We start from the raw sequence: 21,760 nt of genomic DNA on the forward strand, positions 1-21,760 counted from the left end.
GACTGGACCTTGGTCCTGAAGGGTGGCATGCTCGGGGACTGATGTGGTTCAGGAGGTTGGGGGGAGTTCCTGGAGGGAAGGCATGAAAGGGGCCTCCTGAGACAGGGACAGCAGCAGCAGAGACTGGAGTCCTCTGTCCTCCCAGGGGCAGATGGGGCAACAGAAGTAACGAGATCCCTGGCTTCCAGGCACCTCCCAGGCAGGCAGGCAGCCCTCCTGCATATGGCACCCTCACCTTCTCCAGGCTGTGCCTACCAGGCTCTCGGAAGAGCAGAACTATCTCCTTTCTAGTGTCCTCCTGAGGAAACTCTCCTCCTTCCCTGGGGCCACACTCCTCCCAATCAAGCTCTGCCACCAGGGAATCCACTCCTCCCCCTCCAGCTCCCCTAGCTGCCCCCCTTCCTTCTGGCCACACACTTCTGCCTGCCAGGCTTCTAATCACTCCTCAGGCCTTCCTCAGCCCAGGCCCTGAGAACCCCGCATCAGACAAGCCTTGGTTTTAAAGTCAGCTAGGACGAGTCTGGGGCTGGAGCCCCAACCATCCCTGTGCAGAAACACCTGCAGAATCAGGAGAAGAGACAGCGGTTGGCTGGGGTTTACAATGTAGGGCTGCTAGGAAGGACTGTTCAGACAGGTCATACCAGTTCCTTGCTCACCCTGTAGGCACCCAAGTGTAAATAGTCCGGAAGTGCCTTTCACAAGGACACAGGAGAATGTCAGCTTCTCTGCCTTGACAGCCTACTTTTCTGGCCAACTCCATTCTGTGGAACACAGAGGCCAAAGGCAACGGGAAAGCTGGGGGTTTGGAAGCAGGCCAGTGAGGTCGCTGGGATCCCTGGGTGGGTGAGAGGTAATGTGGACACAGACTTGCAGCCTCCACCCATCGGCTCCCAGTGCCTGAGCTGGGCCCCGGTGCAGGCTCAGTGACCACTACCTACTGTTAACAGAGGGCTAGCAGGTCAGGGGGCCTACAGGGGCCACACATGGGTCCCTTTACGTAGTCTTTCCATTTCATTCGTAGTACCCGCCTCTTTGGTTGGTGACCATCAGGACCAGCTCACAGACAAATTACCCAATTATAGCCAAAATCCCAGGATGAAACCAGTGGCCCAAGTAAGAATGGAACCAGACAAAACCACTCCAACCATCATGCTCTCTCACCCCATGCTGCCTTGGCCCCGAGGCACCAAGGGAGCTCTAGCCCTTCCTGCCACGGCAGATCTCAGGACCACAAGGGATCCCAACAGACTCTGGACACCCCCAGGAACCCCAGCGAGGTTCTGGCTGTCTCAATGCTGACTCGATGCCCAACAGGGCAAGGGAGTGGCATGGCTCATGCAGAGGGTGATCTGTGCCCCAGACTACCATGCCCTCTCCTAGCCAGCCCCTCCTTCTACAGCCAGGCCGTGGGGCACCACGGCCTCTGCCCCCAGCCAGCCTTGCTTCCCACGTGCCAGGCCCGGGTGGACACAGGACCACATCGTTTTCTAATCCACTGCTCTTTCTCCACTGCTTTCCATGGGGTCTACTGCACACAGCCACTCAACAAAAATGTGAGGGGTGGGCCAGGCCTGGTGGCTCATGCCTGTAATTGAAGAACTTTGGGAGGCTGAGGCAGGAGGAATGCTTGAGGCCAGGAGTTTGAGACCAGCCTGGGCAACATAGTGAAACCCTGTCTCTACAAAAAAATTAAAAAATTAACCGGATGTGGCGCATGCCTACAGTCCTAGCTACTTAGGAGGCTGAGGGAGTGAGTCCTAGCTACTCTGCAGGCTTCAGCCCAGTGGTTTGAGGTCATAATGAGCTATGATTCCACCACTGCATTCCAGCCTGCGTGACAGAGGGAGACCTTGTCATTCATTCCTAAATAAACAAACTATCTAAAAATGTGAGGGTAAAAACCACAAAGTGACTAGAAGAAAATGTAGAGGAATACTTTGTGACTTAGAGTAGGGATCCTTAAACAAAATTTCAAAAGTAAAAGCTATAAGGATATACAGACAAATTTTATTACATCAAAAATTAGGGTTTCTGTTTAGAAACTGACATCATGGACAGTTAACAGACAGACTGCAAATAAGCCGTGTCTTAAATTGACAGTGACGGAAATCTCTAATACCCCAGGAAATCCTACACAGCATGAAACAGACAAGGCCCGGCTAGAGGATGGGCAAAGGACACGAACAAGCACTTGCAGAGCAGAGCAGAGCAGAGCACAGGATGCTAATAGCCTTGCAGAGAGACTCTCCCTGTCACAGGTACTCAGAGGGATGTGTCCGAGAACAACAAGGCAGCTCCTTCCCCTACAGATGGGCGACCACTGGACAGCAGGAGAGGCCAAATGCGGGTGGAGGTGGGCAGACGCCCTTTCCTGCCCGTACTGTGGAGCAGCAGACTGGGCAGGCCTCTGCGAACAACCAGGCAGTAGTTAAGTCATTAAACGTGCATGTGCCGCACGACAACCCAGCCATTTCACTCCAGACTTAGGTCCCCACAGAAGTGCTCCCTCGGGTCCCAGGGCAGAGCAACACAGAGGTAGGAAGGATGTGCAGACAAGGTGGGCACACTGCACTCTGAACAGAAACACAATGACTGTCATCTACATGTATTTAAAATGTGTGCACATGAAGTAGGGATACAAAGGTCACAAGAGCAGATGCTAACGAAAGCTGTAACAAGGACCTAGCTATCAACTGCAGGTAGAGAAAAGGAGAAACGGATGGGTATTGATGAGTGAGTCCCCACCCTACCTGCTGTGACCCAGGCTCTCTGTCAGGGCGCAGCTCCCTTTTCCGTCGGAACCTTATTTGACACCACCTGGCCCTGCTGGAGCACCACGCTGCAGCGCCCATGTCTCCCGCATCGCCTGCACCCGCAGACAGGAGAGACCGAGTCCCCATGGGTGGCTGCTCCTGACTGGTCCAGCTGGGGGCCACGCGGGCCCTTCCAAACACTGAACCCATGCCTCTCAGTCAGCTTGTCTCAAAATCAGCTCGAGCGCATCAGCCTTACTTCCCCCGGGGGGACCGTAAGCCTCTTGGCAACAAGCGCCACACACTGAGTGCTTTTCATCATCAGTAGCATCATAATAGAGCATGTCTGTGCTTTGCCAGGCAGCGTACTGACAGCTATCCATGTGTCACCTCACTTTAACCCCATGACAATCCTGACCAGTGGGTACTATTAGTGTCCCTGTTTTACAGAAATGGAAACAGGTTTGAAGAGGTGCGTACGGTCACTCATGATCCTGCAGCTAGCAAGAGACAGGACCTCCCTCGGGCTGAGATGAGAGCAGGTGTAGAGCTGAGGCTTACTGGGCCCACGGCAGGTGGTGTGCGCTCTCATCCAGCCACGGGCTGCAGCACAGCCACGGCAGGGCTCACGGCTCCAGTGCACAGGCTGCTCCTGTCTCCGTCCTACGCCAATGAGGCTCAGCCCAGGAGCCCCAAACTTGTAAACTACGAGGACCACTTGCCAAACACGACCTTGATCTTACCCTCAGAATGATCCCGCCCTTTAACCTGTGGCCCCCTGAGGGCCCAAGCACCACAGTTGCTTCCTCTGCAGCCTGGAAAGGTCCAAGGGCGAGCCAGCTATGCCAAGCCGACCAACACAAGGAAAAGCTCCTAGTGGCGGCCCTCCATACAGGCCCATGAAATCAAAGTCAAACATTTTATTCAAATCTGATAAAGTATGCCAAGGAGCTCCGGCACATTCTCTATCATCTTGGAAGGCAGAGATGAGAGACAACTCTTTGGGGATTGCTTAACGACAGTCCTGCAGATGGCACCAGGATGGACTAAGTAAGCTTTGGTATCTTGTTTCTCGCCCTCTCTAACGAGGCCTTCTTCCTCCGCCTGCTTTCACCAGGGGAACAGCACAGATCTGGCTCTGCCCCAGAATGTGTGACCTCAGATAAGCGCCTCTCTGAGCATTTCTGTCCCTTCAGCTGTAAGGCAGAGCCAGAACTGATCTTGTGAGGGCCAAGTGCACTGGGATACGGTGGGTTTACAGTACGGGGTGGGTTTCTTCTCAACTAGCCGTGCTGTCGGCCTGCCACAGCCACCACTTAACAAGACCTGACCTTTCACTGGCCATTTCTTCATCCTGAGAGAAGGGGGAGATGACCTCCAAAGGCCTTCACAATTCCAGGATTTCTAATTGAAGAAACATAATTGAAGAAGATGCTGGACCTTCTTGGCGTACTTTGTCAGCTTTGCACAAAGCATTTGACTTTGACCCCACGGACTTGCCTGGAGAGACACCACCAGGAGCTTTTCCTTCTGTTGGCCAGCTTGGTATGGCTGGCTTGCCCTTGGACCCTCTCCTCCAGGGTACACAGGGAACCAGTTTCCAATCTGTCAATGCCACTGGCTGGCGGGCTACCCACTGAAGTGTGCATAACTTTCCATTTTTGAGGGTCTGGCAACACACTGTTGCTATTCACAAATATTTAATGAGCATCTACTGTGTGCCAGGGACTATGTGAAGTGCCGGGGATATAATGGTGAACAAACTGTCACGGGCCCTTCCCTCATGGAACTTATGGCTGGAAAAATAACAACTGCAGACAGTGACAAATTCTGAGAATACTCTGGGCAGTCAGGGCTGCCTAGAGAAGTGATGTCTAAGGCGAGAGCATAAGGGAACTCTGAGGCAAGGCCACTTTCTAAAGGCTTGCGGCAGGTGTCGCGAGGCCCACACAGAGCAGTATGCTCTGCCCTTCCTCTGTCAAGCTCCCACCATGTCTCATTTCTCCCTTGGTACCTTGTGTGGACATCGGCTGTCACACATCAAAATGTGTTAACAGTGGGTTTTGAGGGCAATGATCATGACTTTATTTGTCTCCACCCTTCATGTCGGGCACAGAGAGAGCACCCCATAATACCTTCGTGGAGCCCAAATGGTGTTGGGAGCTGGGATTTCCATTCCACGTGGAGAGGAGGGGACTGAGAAGTTGCTCAGAGGCAAAAGCAACAAAGTAACTTATGATCCGTTATTTAACAAATTCTGATTCCAGTGAGTCACAGGCGCTTTCCCCACAATAGCTAGAGAGTCAACTGCCAGTGCATCCTCAGCTAGTAACTCCATGAGGGCAATGAGCCGCTCCCAGCGCTTCTGTTACGTTACTGAAAGAGCAGTACGAGCACAAAACAACAGCCTATAAAGCTTCCAGCGAAATCCAGGCTTGAGTTAGCTTATCCCTAAGCCTATCCGTGTCCCAGGCAGGCTGGGAGGGTTCCAGGACTGTCCCCTCTCCCCAGGATGTGACCTGCAGCATCACTACCTCTCACCCACATTCCCTTGGTGGGGGGGTGGGGGGGTTGCCCATGGGGAGAGCCTCAGGCAGTTTTCTTCCAACCTATCCCAACCCCTACACCGAATCTTCTTTGTCAAAGGGGTGACTATCGATCTTAGGTTGGGAAATCTGTGAGGTCTTCTTGAAAAGACCAAAGAGTAAGGGGTGTCTTTGGGAAGCCACTAAGTCTGTGTCTTGCTTTCTGATGCCACACTGGGCTCCGGCAGGCACCTGGTTTCTATGTGCAGTGTGCTCAGGGGCTGTAGTGGAGTGCATGGTGGCCTCTGAAAGTGACATACGACTCCCGGAAGCTGTGAACGTGATCTTCATTGGAAGAAGAGTCTATGCAGACATTAAGCAAAGGATCTCCAGATGAGATCATCCTGGATTATTCGGGTGGGCCCTGAATCCAGTGACATGTTCCTGATGAGAGAAAGACAGAGGGAAATGTGACACACAGGAAAGCACGAGGACAAAGGCCACGGGAAGGCAGAGGCAAAGATCGACATGAGGAAGCGTTAGCCACGCAATCCTCCTGGGTTGTCCCTTAGGCGCCAACTCCAATGACAAATGTTTTTATGAGACAGAGATCTGAGACAGAGAATCAGAGAAGACCATGCGAGGAGGGGGAGGGGGAGGAGGGGGAGAGGGGAGGGGGAGGGGGAGGGGAGGGGGGAGGGGGAGGAGGGCACCACAGAGTTGACATAAGCTGGAGGACAATCTCAGGGGCAGCATCACAAGCTGAGCAGAGCCTGCCTGAGCATTCTTTGGGCAAAAGGAGATGGTCTTATCTACTGACGTTATTGTAGCTGAGAACTTAACAGGGAGCACAGGAGCTTAAGTCAATGACTGAATTTGTTAAAGCTACTTGAGTTAATATATGCTTACTATATATAATGGCAATGTTCACCTCATTTTTTTTTTTAACAAGCAGCTGAAGACTTCTGTAATAGCACTATATTTAGCTATCAAAATTTCCTAGCAGTTCCTGCCACCAAGTGGGTAATTAAAACAACGCTGCCAAAGGCACTGCAGGAACAGACTGTAGACTATGTGCTGATTACCTCCAGCTCCCACAGCAGAGGGACAGTGTCCCCAGCCAGACCTGTCCTGAGGCCCTATACCACTTACAGGTGTTCATTCCTTTAACCCTCACAGTACTGCGATGTGGGTACATTAGCCCCATTTTACAGATTGCAAAATCGAGGCAAAGAAAAATTAGTAACTTTCCCAAAGCCATATACAGATAGTAAGTGATGAGGCCAAGAGTGAAACCCAGGCCCCTTGGCTCCAGATCAATGCCTTCCCCGTCGCCATTGTCTCTCTCAGTCTATCTCTCACTTCGGAGCACCCTCTTCCTCTCCGCACCCACCGAGCTCAAGGCAGGGACTGATTAAAACCAGTCAGCAACATCACCACAGTCACAAAACAGAAAGGCTCCCCACGACCCTAAAGGTTTCTGTCTGTAGTTCTGGTGCAGTGTTAAGGACGAGGACTGCGTTTCTCAAGGCTGGCAGCGTGAGAGCGCACAGGATGCGCACTGCCCCGACCTGCTCCATGGTGCTTCAGGCCACAGCCTCTCTAGGGGCCAGGAAGTGGGACCTGCCTGCCTATGAACCTGTACCTGAAGGTGGGGGCAGATGGGCAGCCCCGAATTCCAGCCTTGTCCCAGGGACACCTCCAAACTACGTCTTGTAACTGCTGGCGCTGATATAGCTTCATCTAGTTTCACCACCAACCCTCCTGCTGCACCGTGAAATGCACCTGGCAGCGCCCCCGCTGCAGAGTGGCTGGAAACACATCCAACTGTCACGGTTCCTATCACTCTTGCTGCCTTAAGTGAAATGTTTGCTGGGCAGATGTGCCTCTCTAGCTACTGGAATTTGAGCTGGACACCTCCCACAAAGCTGCCACCAGCCGAGGGGCAGCAGTGGAGACTGCCTGCATGGCTCTGTGCTTTTACTTCTGCTGTACAAACCCGCTCCTTGAGGACAGGGACTCTGTCTGTCACATTCCCTGCTGTACCCACACAGGGCCTAGCACACAGGTGCTCAATAAATACATACTTTTAATGAAACAAAGTATTCAACTAAAAGTCAGTGATGACCTTTTTGCCCAATACAAAGGAAAGGAAAGTGTCAATAGAATTTTGAGGTCCTTGCCCATCCTTTTCTTAAAACTTGGGCACTTGTGATCACTTGTCTCTCTTAGATGGTAATATCAGATGGCATTTGATTTTAGCCAAAAGTATACACCTAGTTCCTTTAGGTTTATAAAACTACTTCCTGCTAGTCCCCGGCAAACACCAGGGCACCCCTCTTGTCTCTTCCACCACTGGAGCCCCCTGTGTCAGGAGAGCACCCACAAGGGTGCTGACGTCCACATCCTCATCTCACCCTGGCAGGCTTCCTCGGAAGCCAATGGTACCCCCCATACAGGTGAAGACCACAAGGCTCAGACCAGGTGAGCACACCCCAAGCTCACATGGCTGGTAACGACACAGCTGGGATCACAGCCCAGAGCTTTCTAACTGCAAAGCCTCTTTCCAAAAAGCCCACAACTGCCAGGAAAGCTCAACGGGTTTTGCCATGGGGACCAAAATTTGATAAAAAATTGACTTTCCTTTAACTAGCAGGAAGGAAAAGTAAGTGAGTGAGGCTCAGGAAGAAGGACTCGCAAAAAACCCATAAAATAAATTAATCAGGAAAGGAGTTCCTCACGGGCAGGCAGATGCCCTGACAAGCTCGAAGGCAGTTTGTTCGGCCCTCTGGCCACTTGCCTGCGCCACCCAGCAAGATCTCGCTTCACAGCCATCTGTGTTACTACACAAAACTCAAAAGTAAAGTGCCTTGCAGGCTAAGCCCAGTAATTACCGTATGTCATGCCCAGTCACATGGCTAAACAGAAAAAGGAAGATCTGAGAATGGACAGTCGCCAAGACCTTTCATAAACAGCCCCAACCTCTTTCAGTACCAAACTCTTCCGTTTTCTAGCAAGGTAGGTTCGCTGCCTTCACTGGTGGCCACGGCAAACCTGAACCGGCTGAAAACAAGCATCCACATCTCTCCTGCTGCCATCTAGATCTGACTGCAAATGCCTGGCTGGTTTTGGAGAATGTTCATCTCATCCTCCAACTCCCCCAAAATAACCGCACGGCCTGCCGGGCACCATGGGCTGGTCGCTGCAGTCAGCAAGAAGAAAGCGTGAGCATCACCTCCCAGAAGCTATCGCTGGACACTTCTACTCCAACGGAATCATCATACGTGACAGACATTTCTTCAAAGGGTGAGGGAGCAGTTGGGAATGCTTAGATTCAGGGATTCAACTTCAGATGCTCAAAATCCGTAGATAAACCTATGAAAGAAAAACACACATCATGTGGTTTTTATTATAAATCCCCAAGGTAAAAAAGCAAGTCATCTCTATTTCATGAATTCTCATTTCCATCGAGCCTTTAATGCAGTCTAAAATGTTTCCTTTAGGTGGGAGAAAGTCAATAAACTCTAACTGCCTCTGGGCATGGCACACATGTGTATGTACCCATGTGTATGTGTACATGTCTCACATTAACAAGTAAACCTCCACACCTTACTGAAAAGTTCAAAGAACTTTCTGAAGAACAGTCTGTGTTCTTAGATTAACAGATTGATAATCTTACTAAATGATCTTCTCATCCTCTGGAACAAGGGGCAGAGAACATGTGAGGACAGCACACAAAAGCAGGCAAAGCCCAGCGTCTTTAGGCTCGCCCGGCCCAGGCGTCCCTACCCATCGGCAGGGCTAGGGCCTGGGATAAAATGTGAGCGGAAGTAACCCCACCTTCGACACCCAACCCCACTCTCTGGAGTTCCCACCATGTTCCCCTGTGCTGGGCACTGTTCCCCCTCCCCCGCCACCACCTTGACTGACTCATCTCAGCCACTGAAGTCCCGAATTCAGACCAGTTTACTCTGACACTGCCCATGTGTGGCTCAGCTGGAGAGAATAAAAGCAAACAAGCTAAATCAATCATTTCTGAGTAACAGATGCGTGATTCCAGGCAAGGGATCTTGCCTCTTGCTAGAGGCAAGAAGCTGAAGGACCCCCACTATGTTCATAAGCATAAATTGCTTTGCTAGAATGACCCATCCACAGCCCAGATGAAACCCTCTGACTTCGTGGTGAAAAGGTAACTCCACCTTTCTCTACCTCACCCTGTGTTCAGATCATACAGCCAGAGGCCCCAGAGTTCCCCAACTACTGCCTGTCTCTCCCAGAGCGCCCTGCACCTACGCAGCGTATTTGTCTCTCCTGGCTCCCCACCCCCTGCCCTGACAAGCTCCTTCTCCCCACCACCTGCACACCGGGTAGTCTGTCCTTGTGGCTTTTCCTGCATCTCCCAGCAATGATCTCAGGCACTCCCGTGACCTCCGGTATCACCAGTGTGTAGGACGCAGCAGCAGCTCTCTCAAGAGTCAGCCCTGCCATTAGAAGAGGAGATCTTCCTCACAGACTGCAGGAGGATTAGCAATGATGAATGAAAGTCACTTGGCATTCATCTGACACCCTTAAAGTGGCAGCCACTGCTCTGAAAATCACCACCCAGCAAGCCACCCAAAAAGGTGGTGAGAAATGTCGGTGACTGGGGTTGGATTTGACTTTTACTTTCCCATTATTTTTGCTACTGGGATAAGCACTCTTTCTGAGGCTGCCACCCACCCTGCGACCTTGCCGCCAGCCCTCCCTTCCTCAGCGATGAGGAGGCCAGCCGGACCTCACTCACCAAACACTGCGCTCCACGCCACACACGTGTGCGCTTCCTTAATCCCAATGACAACCCTACGGGGTAGCGGTTAGCATCGTGCACCTTGTTAAAGTGGGGAAGCTGAGGCACAGAAGGAGTAAGAGGCTTGCCCAAGTGGAGGAGTTGAGAGCTGAATAAAGGCAGGTTGACAGCAGCCGTGCTCTTAACCACTGACCATAACCACCTCAGTGCTGAGCTAAAATCTAGAACATACGTGAAAAACTACACATGCTGCTGTGTGCTGTGCCATTATGAACGGCGCTAAAGTCCTGTTTTCATGGATGGTCTGTTGATCTGGGCCTTTTAGGTGGGTGTGAGTAGTTAACTCACCGGGGTTTTAACCTGCATTTCCTTTGGTGATGCCTGGTGTAAATTATACCTGTTGCTGCTCTGTGCGTTTGTTTTGTTTTGTTTTGTTTTTAAAGAGAGAGAGAGAGAGACTCACTATGTTGCTCAGCAGGCTGGCCTTGAACTCCTGGGATCCAGCAAACCTCCCAAGCAACTGGGACTACAGGTGCACACTATCCCCTGGCCATGCCCTATCTTTTTATTCTTTCATGGGGTCATTTGTTGCATAGATATTCTTAATTTTAACATAGTGCAGTTCATCAAAATTTTCTATTATAGTTAGTGCTTTTATGCCCTGTTTAAGAAGTCTTCCCTCTTGCTGAGGTCATGAAGATATTCATTCACCTTTATTACCTTTTAAATATGTGGGGTTTTTTGTTTGTTTGTTTTTTGTTTTTTTTTTTTTTGGTTTTTACTTTTCACACCCAGAAATGATGTTTGCATGTGATGTGACATGCAAGTCAGATTTCACCTCTTCATGTGGATGTCCAGTTGGTCCAGCACCATTTGCTGAAAAAGGCTTCCTTTCCCGCACTGTTCTGCAGAGCCGCCTCTGTCCGCAGACGTGTGGATCTTTATCTAGGCTCTCTATTCTAGCCTCCGTGCTGTGCCAACACCACCAGGTCTTAATCACTGCAACTTTATAAGAATTCTTGGTATCTAGCAGAGGAATCCTCCACTTCATTCTTCCAGGGTGGCTTGCCTATCCTTGGCCTTTTGCATCTCTATACACATCTTAAAATCTGTCTGTTGACTTCCACCAACCAGCCCACTCTGCTGGGATTTTGATCACTCTGAGAGAACTGGCATCTTTACAACATTGAGTCTCCTCATCCATGGTATATACTCCATTTATTCAGGCCCTCTTTAATTTCTCTCAATAGTGACTTACAGTCTTTTGTATAGAGTTCTTACATTTTGTTAGTGTATTACTCAGATTTAATTTTTTTTTTTTTTTTTTTTTTTTAAGAGACAGGGTCTGCCGGGCGTGGTGGCTCACGCCTGTAATCCTAGCACTCTGGGAGGCCAAGGCGGGTGGATCGCTCAAGGTCAGGAGTTCGAGACCAGCCTGAGCAAGAGCGAGACCCCGTCTCTACTAAAAATAGAAAGAAATTATATGGACAACTAAAAATATATATATAGAAAAATTAGCCGGGCATAGTGGTGCATGCCTGTAGTCCCAGCTACTTGGGAGGCTGAGGCAGGAGGATCGCTTGAGCCCAGGAGTTTGAGGTTGCTGTGAGCTAGGCTGACGCCACGGCACTCACTCTAGCCTGGGCAACAAAGTGAGACGCTGTCTTAAAAAAAAAAAAAAAAAAAAAAAAGAGACAAGGTCTTTCTGTTGCCCAGGCAGGAGTGCAGTGGCTATTCGTAGGCATGATCATAGCTCACTAAAGCCTTGAACTCTTGGCCTCAAGCGATCTTCCTGCCTCAGCCTATTGCATAGCTGGGACTATAGGCACACGCCACTGTGCCCGGCAGTATTTAATATTTTTGATGTTATAAATGGCATCTTTAAAATCTTTTCACTTTAGCTGCTTATTGCTAATATATAGAGCAACTGATTTTTGTATACTCACCATGTATCCAGCAACTTCACACTTACTATTTCTAACACTTTTGGATTTTCTACACATACATTCATATCATATTCAAATAATGACGGTTTTATTTCTTCCTTTCCAATTTGTATGGCTTTTCTTTTTCTTGCCTTACTGCACTGGAGAGGACTGCCAATAAAATGTAGAAACCTTCCTGATCTCAAAGACAAAGCTTTCAACATTTCACCATTAAGGTTAGCTATAGGATTTTTAGAAATGCTACTTTTCGGATAAGAAAATTTCCTTCTACTATAATTCTACTAAAAGCTTTTATCACAAATGAATGTTAGCGTAAGATTGGCTTTATTTCTTCTTAAATATTTGGCAAAATTTGTCAGTGAAGTCATCTGGGCCTGGGGTTTCTTTAAGAAGTTTTAATTATAGATTCCAGTTCTTTAACAGGTAAAGGACTATTTATGTATTTTCTATTTCTTTGTGTGTTGATTTTGGAAAGTTGCATTTTTCTAGGGAGTCCAGTTCATTTTCCTAAAATGTATTGGCATAAAACTGTTCATATTATTCTCTTAGATTCATTTTAAAGACTGAAGGGTCTATAATAATGCCCATTCCTAACACTGGTTTATTGTGCCTTTTCCTGACCAGTCTCATCAGAGGCTTAAGAATTTTTATTCTTTTTCAAAGAGGCAACTTTTAGCATTCATTCATTTTCGCTGTCTATTGAGTATCTGTTTCTGTTTCCTTGATTTCTTCTCTTTATTATTTCTACTTTCTTTGGCTTCATTAATTTTTGGACTTTCGTCGCTTTTAAAGCCATAAATTTCCCTCTAGGCACAACTGGAGCTATATTCCACAATCTAATTTATTTTTTATTATAGTCCCATGAGGTAGGTATTTTTATTTCCTTTTCACAGATGAGAAACTAAAGATCAAATTACTTGCTCAAGGTTTCACAGCTAATAAATGGTGAGACCAAGAGTTAAAACCAGGTTCTGTCTGGTTCTAAAATTCAAGTTCTTCCTATTATAGTATTAATACATTCTATATAAGCAGTTTATAGGTATTACAATAAAATACTATGAAAATATCAAGAAAACAGGAGTCCCTTCCTTCACAGGGCATAGAGAACGCTGGGGAGGGCTTGCAGGCAGATGGGATCTGTTCGAGTGCACAGAATAAGGGCTTCCTATCCGTACGGGTGGGCAAGATGGGCCAGGGGTAGCCAAGGAAATCTCATCCATCCCTGGAAATCCATGATTGGCAATTTCACACAAGAGAGAATCAGCTGTCAACCTTCAGGGCTTACACAAGAAATATTCTGCACGATGAAGAGTTAGATTCGCTCTTCTATACCAGGATTCAACTGGCACCACCAACTCAATAAGGCACGATGATCAACCACTATTCCTGGGCCCCTGTGACCTTGTGAGTCACATCGACCACACCCAGGCTCAGAGAAGATCAGGAGGGGAGCGCAAGGAAAGAGCCCGGGAGCATCATGGGCTTAGTGATACAGTGGTCTGTGTCAACCTGAAACTGGGAAGAGGAGAAGACCGGCCATGTAGCTGCTCTTGGTGAATCTCACTCATTCATTCAATACATATCTAAGTTTCAATAACTAAGTTGCTGCTGGGAATACAAACAAACGATTTCTTTTAAATAAAACTCAAAAACAACTACACTGGACTAGAATAATGAGAAAATCAGGAAAGGCCCAAATATTAATTTGTCAAATGCAAACAGAAGAAATACTTTGCCCTTTTAACACTGTTAATATACATATGTTGCAAGGAGGGGGAAAAAAACACTGTAAATAATAAAAATTTGTTTTAAGATACCAATCAATTTGGGCATTCTTTTTTTTTTTTTTAATATTTATATCTTAACAGGATCCTGGCAAAAAGAAAATGTAACTTAGAAAAACAAAAGTAACCCATGTTCCCCATAGAGAACTCAGAGACAAAAGCTCGCTGAGAAAGGAAGGGAGGGAAGAAGGTTATCCACGGATCCAGGCATCACTTCACTCCCTCCTTCAAGTGGGCGAGTGGGGGGTGGACAGATACGTGTGACCATGGTGCCTAGACCTGCAGACAAACAACTTTAAGGTAAGAGCAGAGGGCACAGAACATGGCCTATGCTCTAAGAGAAAATGAGCTTCCATAACAAAAGACCCCTAATGTCCAGATGAACACTGGCCCCTACTCTAGTATGTGGATCCTCGGTTGAGCCCCCTGCCCCGGTGGGAACCAGCTGTAGACCAGGACCAATGCAGGCAGGCCACACCCCAGAAGAGTCATGCTCAACCCCACAGGGAGACCAAGGCCACCAAGGAAAGAACTAGAGGAGCTACCTCATGGCACCATATAGGTTAGGTGTTCAATAACTGTCTGATAACTGAATTATGCCCTCAAAGAAGGCTCTCTTGCCTGGAGTCTGCCATGTTTGTGTCAAATAAAACAAACCTGCTTCATCCAGATATGGTTCTGTCATGCCACCTGGGAGTCCAGGGTAAGAATTTTCCAGGAGTGGAACAAACCAACAACAAAGCAGTTAGCATGTACTAAGCACCTCTTAGCACCACCAGGTGGTCAAGGTGAGCTTTAGACATTTATTTTTGTACCTCAAAAACTACAAGAGATGTATTACTGCCCCCCTTCTACAGGAAGGCAACCGACGTACAAATGATTCAAATCACCATTCCCGGGGCCCACAGCTCCTAAGTGCTAGGCTGGGACTTAGCCCAGACCGTCTGACTCCGCTGCCCAACCCCACAGGACACTGCACATCCAGCCACAGTCACTCCACGGATCTGGGAACCCTGGGTGGCTGCTCCCTCAGAAAAGCAGCCAGAGCCCCAGGGCTTTCTTATTAACGATCTCCAAAACGTTCCCAAAGGCCCTGGGCCTCTCAGGGAATACTACTCAGAATTGTTTTTCACACACAAATGTCCTTAACCATAAAAATGAATCTGGTCGCAGCACCCTCTGGGCTGAAGAAACATGTAAGCTCAGGAAACTGAGAAGGCTTCTGAGGGTGAATCTTCCTTCAAAAGGAGCAGATCAGGTGGGGCATGTTTCCTGTTCTGGTTCATTCATTCTTCCAGGGTCCTGAGCCAGCCCTAACGGCGACCATGCCCACGTGCACCCAGTGGAACAAAATGTTCTCTAATGCCAAACGGCACTGGATGCTTTTGAAATCTGTTTATCGATGCCACAAAATAGGAAACATGCATTTAACAATTAATTGGGTGTTTCTCATCTGGAAGATAAAGTTCCTGGGAAGATAGTGTGATATTGAGTGGAAAATGAGCCTCGGCTCCACCTCTGTGATTCAGTCATCTGTCCCCTCCGAGAGCCACTGTCCTTGTTTGTGAGGCAGGATGTCACAGGCCCTCATCATCATCTCTCGGGGTTTTAAGAGGCTCAGGGGTGATAACAGATGTGAAAGAACTTTGGGAAAGTGCAAAGTGGCAGACAGATGAGTCATCATTGCTCTTTCCAAGGACAAGGCCTGGATCTGGCACTTCTTTGGCACGTTTCAGACTGTCTAGTAGCCAGTAGTTGGCGGGTTCTCTCTTCCTAAAGAAACTGAGCTCCAGTTCTCGAAGACAACTGAATGTGTGCTGTGAACTCTGAACAAGTGCTGCATGTAAAGGAGAGTGTTCCTGTCGGACACTCCTCCTACACACGCTTTTGGCCCAAATTCTGTCTCGTAGGCTACACTGTGTGTCACACGAGCTGAAGCAGTAACATGCCGTCTGAATTCCAAACAACTGATTTTGAAGCCAACCTTTAGGATGGGGTAGGGTATGCTGAGCTATTCTGGATTCCCTCCCATCACAACGGCAAAAACAAAGACAAGAAAATATATTTCCCACATAGCTCCTCCAAATTTGTTTCTTTTCCAAAAAATGACACTACAGTATGACCATTTTAGTGTCATCGTTGGAAAGAAACAAATTCAAGAGAGGCATATATAGCTCCCTCTCCTTCCTCCCGAGGGCGCACTGAGTCAACGGGGCGGAACCTGTACCAGCGCAGGGAAGCAAGGCCACGGCAGAGCAGCAGGTCGGAGGACGCCACGGTTGAGAAACGCAAAGTTGGGAGAGAGGCGGAATGATGGTCAATCATCACAGGCATTTTCAAAACTGCATTTGGAACCACCAAGCACAGAAGTCCTTCAGGAAAGCCCATTTGGACCATGCCTGGCCTCTTGCAGAGCACAGCCACCCCTCTCTTTAGGGGAGAGGCCAGCAGGGGACCCAGCTCAGCTTCCTGTGCCATCAGCCCTGTTCTTCTTTCATAAACATGAACTGATAACCAAGGATCTTCAATCATTAAATTAATAATCACAAAATGAAAACCAAAGCCATGAAAGAGCAGGAGCAAGATCGACAGGAACTCGGGAGAAAAGAGATACTTGAGGGAACGAGAGAAATTCTAATAAGCTGATTATAATTTTCCAGGAGAGTCAAGGGTTATTGTACCCATAAAACATGCACAGGCTGCTAAGAAAAAGGAGCAATCAGGAAACCAGAAAAAAAGAGTCAATTTTTAGGAAATTTATTACCAAAGTAAACATTTTAATAATGATCTGCTCCATAGAATGTGCAAGTTTAAAGATGAAGCTAGTGACCTGGATGACAAAAACCACAGGAATTCCCTATCACATAAAACAGGAGGACAAAGATAAAAGCAAGAGACCAGTTAAGGGGTGGGGAAGAGCATGCCGGAGGTCCTGCGGGCTGGGCAGGGTGGAGGCCAGCCCCGTTCTGTCAGCACCACTGTGGTCTCCTTCCCGCTTAGCGCCAGGGCCCTCACAGTGCTGCAGGTCGTAGGTGCTCAATAAAGGCCTGAGAGCATGAGTGACTGACTGAATGAGCAGGGACTTCCAGCCTATGCCTCCTCTCTCTCCTTCCGACTCCTCTGGGAGGAGTGCAGAACTGTCGTGGCCACTCAGTGAACTGCCAGTCACTGGTGAGTCAGTGGGTACTCTCTGGGGCAGGCTCCCCGGGAGACCTTAAAATTCTAGCGACATGAGGGGCAGGAACAGCAGGCTCCTGCCTGGGACCTTGTTGGTCCATCAAAGGTGCATAAACAGCAATCTGCAACTTGAGAGCCAGGATGTCCTAATGTAAAGATGTTCAAATCATCATCCCTTTTCCTCTTTACCCCCTTAAAAAACACACTTGTGATTCCCCAGGCTGGCACCCAGTCAGCCCTTGACGGATGTTTGCTGAATACACACTTCGTTCTCAGAGGCACTCCTCAGGAATCTGGGAATCCAGGAATGACTGGGGGACTGTAAACAGCTCCAGATCTTGGATTCCAGTGACTTGTGCCTCTGACGTACACAGGCACCAGGAGTCACAGCCATTTCTTAACTGGTGTGCACAGTCTCAGAGGTTAACAGAGGTTGCCAAGGTGCCCTTTGCCCAAGCTGGGAGCTGGCATAACCTCCTTCCTCCCCTTTGGGCCTGATAACAGGTATCAGGTAAACAAAAGATATGCATTACATAAGTACATCTAAGCTCCCCCTTAATGTCCTTAATTTGTTCCAAAAATAAACAACAGAACAGGTCATTTTTTTTAGGCCAAAAGGCTATTGCTATAAAGCAAGGACATTCCAAGTAAAAGGACCTTGTTGTTCATCTCTCCTGAAGGCCAGCCTCGGGAGAAAGCCCTCCTCTTCGCTCCTCTAACTGCAGAAGGCAGCACAGAAGAAGGTGTCCTCGCCGCCTCCGACCCCCCATCCCAGCCACACGGCTGGCCTGGTTCTGGCGGCTCACCAGACACGCAGTGAGCAGAGACTGCACTTAAGGCTTCCCCTTCAAATTATTCAGGGAAGGAGATTCTTCAGTAATTGGGAAATGACTACAATCTAATCTTTCTTCTAAGCCCTTGTCTTGGCCCAGGGTGACAGGAGGATCATTAAGTAAGGGACATATTTACCCACTCATTCTGCGAACACGTACCATGCGCCAGGCACTCTCCTAAGTACCTACCACGTGCCAGGCATCTCCTAAGCCTGGGGATGGAGCAGTGAACAAGACAGACACGGTCCCTGCCCTCCTGGGCTTGACATCCTGTGAGGACAGCCTGACACGCAGCAAAATACAAACAAACAGCCGCAGAGTGTGAAAAGCACCGGGAAACAGGGCACTCTGAAAGACCCAGAGGGGGGGCTTGTTGAGAAAAGAGTGTGGCTTCTCCAAGGACCCCAGGAAGATGGAGGACAGGCGAGGGCAATTCAGGGACAGTCAGGGGGAAGGAGTGCTGGGTCCCAACACCCAGCAGGGCAGGAGCCCAGGCGCTTGCAGGGCTGAGAGGAGGGCAGGGGGACTTCAGAGAAGAATGATCTGGAGCCATCAGTAAGTTTCACAGTAACTCAGATTTTTGTATCTGTGCTACTGGTTTTAAAAGTTAAAGCATATTAATTCCATAACTGGCCACAGAACTGCTGCTGTATGTGTCGTGGCGTGCCTTCTCAATGCATGATATCCGTAACAAGAGAAAACACCTATCCTTGGACCCAATTATTTCTTCTAAAAACTTATCCTACAGATAAACCCACCCAAGAGAACCAAGTGTAAGTGTTCAATGTGGCATTATTTTTAACAGCAACAAACAAAAACAAAAATAAACAACATTGAAAACTACCTCAATGTTGATTAAGAATCAAAAACTGCCAGGACACCTGTGGAGCGCCACCCCAGGGAGGCAGAACTGCACCTACAGGAGTGAAGAGCTGCCATCGCGCGCCGAGTGACACGGTCCGATCCCACTGGTGTTAAAAAACAATTAGGTAGCCATAAAAGCTTGCCACTGCACACAGAGTCCCAGCGGGGTGTGAGACTCTGCTGTGGGGGGGACCAGGAGGGTGGGAGGGTGGCTTTCACGTCTCACCTCATAACTTCCTAAACTATTAGAAAATTTTGAATATCAGCATGTAATGGTTTTAGAATATAAAATTGGTTAATAAAAAAAACCCAGTGAATGCCCCACTTTGTTTCGTAAGTGGCCCAGTGCTAGGGCCTGCACTAGGACGCACAGAGCACCGGGTCCGCACCACAGCTGTGAGGGGGTCCACCCACGGCTGCTGAAATGGCCTTGCTTCCGCAAAACCATGGAGATGATCAGACCCACCTCTTCTTTCCACCGTCTTCTCTGTGTGGTCACAGTCACCTGTCCCCTGCTGGGGCTCCCAGCCTCCCCTCATCCCACTTCAGTTTACTCTGGAGCAACCCTCTCTCAAAATGCAAGTCAGACCACTGCTGCTCTCAAGCCCCTTATGCAGAGTAAAGGCCCAGGTCCTCCCAGCCTGCACTCTGCCCACCTCCCACCAAGCTGCCTTGTCCCTAGACCCCGCCCCTAATGCCACAGCCCTCCCTGCACTCCTCCCTGCACCAAGCTGCAGCCACACCGGCCCTCTGCTCATCCTGGCACTGCTTGCTCACCCCTCCCTGGAATGGTCCCTCTCCCGCCCTGCAGGCTGTGAGGTCCCCCAACCCCGTGAGGTCCCCTCTGACCCTTGCCCCAGCCCTGCCAGAGCCTCCCTGCTTTATTGTTCTCTTCCAAGTACTCATTGCCTCCTAAGAGCTACATCATTTACTCAATTGTTTTGGTTTTCATCCATCTGCCCTGCTAGAATGTAAACCCAGGAGGGCAGGGACTTTTGTCAGTTTTGTTCACTGCCATAGCCCCTGCATCCAGTGTCCAACACATAGCAGTCACTCCATAAAAACTTGCTGGACAAATTCAGGGTAAGAAAAGAAGAATTGAAGAGTTTGAGTAATTCTGATTGATGTAGACCAAAGATCCACAAATGGAAAATAACTGGAGCATTTATGTGAAGATGCTCTAGTGGTTAGAATTCTTTTATAAACACTACTGCATACATTAAACTAGACCACAAATGGGTTTAGCAACCATGGTGTGGGCCACATGGCTCAACCCCTGGCTGTCTACCACCAGCCTCTTGGGAGGCCCTCCTGCCACCTGACAACCCGGCTGGGGCCCACAGGCTCCTGGGTCCTCTCTGCTACCAGGCTTGGCTCCACTCGGGCTGTTCCTGTGTGTCCAGTCAGTCCCCTGGAAGAAAGGACGGGGTCTCCTCCTTCTCTCTGGCCCTCAAGCCGCCCCCTACAAGCTGTGGGTGCTCAGGGAGTAAGGCCTGCGTTAATACACTGCCTTGCACCATTAGCAGAGCAGGAAGACTTTTTTAAAAGCTCAACTATCTGGCAAAACCTATTTTGTTTCCAATGATTTCATCTGGAAAAGTGAACATTCCTCAAAGGAAGAGATAGAGATCAGCAAATACAGTGACTTATATCTCTCTGGAACATCATGTAGTATGTTTAATTCAATGACGGAAAACAGCTTGCACATTGCAAGATTCTGTGTTTTAAAGGCTGTCCGTCAACGGGAAGCACACGGAGGCCTGCAGCTCAGCAGACCGACCGCCCTGGAAGCAGCCACAGGTCAGGGCAGCATGGGCCGGACACGCTCAAAGGTGCTTCCAGAGATAAAGAAATAGCCGGCATCCCAGGCAGACAGACCTTGTGGTTGCTGTGGAAACCATCACCTAAAAACACAAGTTGGCTAACAGGATTTCAAGCCCCCTCGTGGCCCAGAACTATCTGCTGCAAACTGAAGAAAAGGTGGTGAGAGGAAGGGGAATTTTAGGAACTACACGAGGACACAGAACAATTTCACTGAAAATAAACATGGCTCAGACTCTCAAATATTAAGAAAAAAGAAAAAGAGTGGGGAAATACATCTTACTGTGTTTTAGTCAACAAGGCAGAGCAGCCCTCTTCTCACGAAAAAAGAAAATCACCTTGGAACCAGGCACTATGATGCGTGCCTGTAGTCCCAGCTACTTAGGAGGCTGAAGTAAGAGGATCACTTGAGCCCAGGAGTTTGAGGCCAGCCTGGGCAACATAGTGAGCCTTGTCTCTCAACAACAACAACAACAACAACAACAACAATAACAACAACAACAACAACGAATTCTTGGAGACGGTTAAGGAAAAGCAAATTTTTCTAAACAGATTAACCGGGAGAGGCTCTTCCACACTATCACACCTGGTTATGCACATCAGCAGTTCCAAAGGTCCCGATTCCCGTTCAGGAGTTACACCACGCACCTCCAGCACTGCTCTGTCAACCCACCCCATACTGCTAAGCCCGGGACACTTTTAAGTCCAAATGTCTATTCTTTGGCTAGCATGCAGCTGTCAAGGCCACAGAGGCTCCTCATGGCCGGCTCTGTCCCACCAGCCTCTGCTCTCGTCACTTTCTTCTCCCATCCACCTGTGGGCCGACTTCACTGTCCTCACAGCCAATAAGCCATCCTGTGGTCTGCTTTTCTCACCTGCGTAAGAAGCATTTCTCCCTGTTGTCTGGGTATTTTCAATGGCTGCAAAACGTCACACTGTGGTCCCACACCCCACTGTGCCAGGCCCTCATGGCCAGATGCTAGGGATTTCAGGGCATCCCCCATGAGAGCCAGGCTGGGGAAATCACGGCATGGCAGCTTCCCTGCTTCCCCAAGGCTCTCTGGCTCACGCACTCCGAAGAGAGCTGGCCAACCTCTCGCTACAGTTTAAAGAGCAAGATTTCAATCTGACGCCCTCAACCTACTTTTCAGGGGCAGAATACAAACCCATAAAAAAGGACAGGAACACATCCTGAGAGGCGTAGGAGGAAAATGACCCACAGACACAGCCTGGCAAGAAAATGTTACTGCCTTTGGGAGTCCTTAAAGCAA

At 49.0% G+C, this 21,760-nt stretch overlaps 1 protein-coding gene across 3 annotated transcripts in view; it reads right to left on the reverse strand.

Moving 5' to 3' along the window:
* The window catches only part of PACSIN2 (protein kinase C and casein kinase substrate in neurons 2), a 121,630-nt gene that overhangs the window by 25,961 nt on the left and 73,909 nt on the right, over positions 1-21,760 (reverse strand). For all 3 annotated transcript variants that reach the window (XM_069489511.1, XM_069489510.1, XM_069489509.1), the window contains exon 2: positions 8,514-8,653. In XM_069489511.1, the coding sequence (XP_069345612.1) occupies positions 8,514-8,573 (60 nt within the window). In that variant the 5' untranslated portion in view covers positions 8,574-8,653. The remainder of the gene's footprint in view (positions 1-8,513; positions 8,654-21,760) is intronic.

The sequence above is a fragment of the Eulemur rufifrons genome, chromosome 16 (assembly GCF_041146395.1).
Source record: "Eulemur rufifrons isolate Redbay chromosome 16, OSU_ERuf_1, whole genome shotgun sequence".
Taxonomy (NCBI): Eukaryota; Metazoa; Chordata; class Mammalia; order Primates; family Lemuridae; genus Eulemur; species Eulemur rufifrons.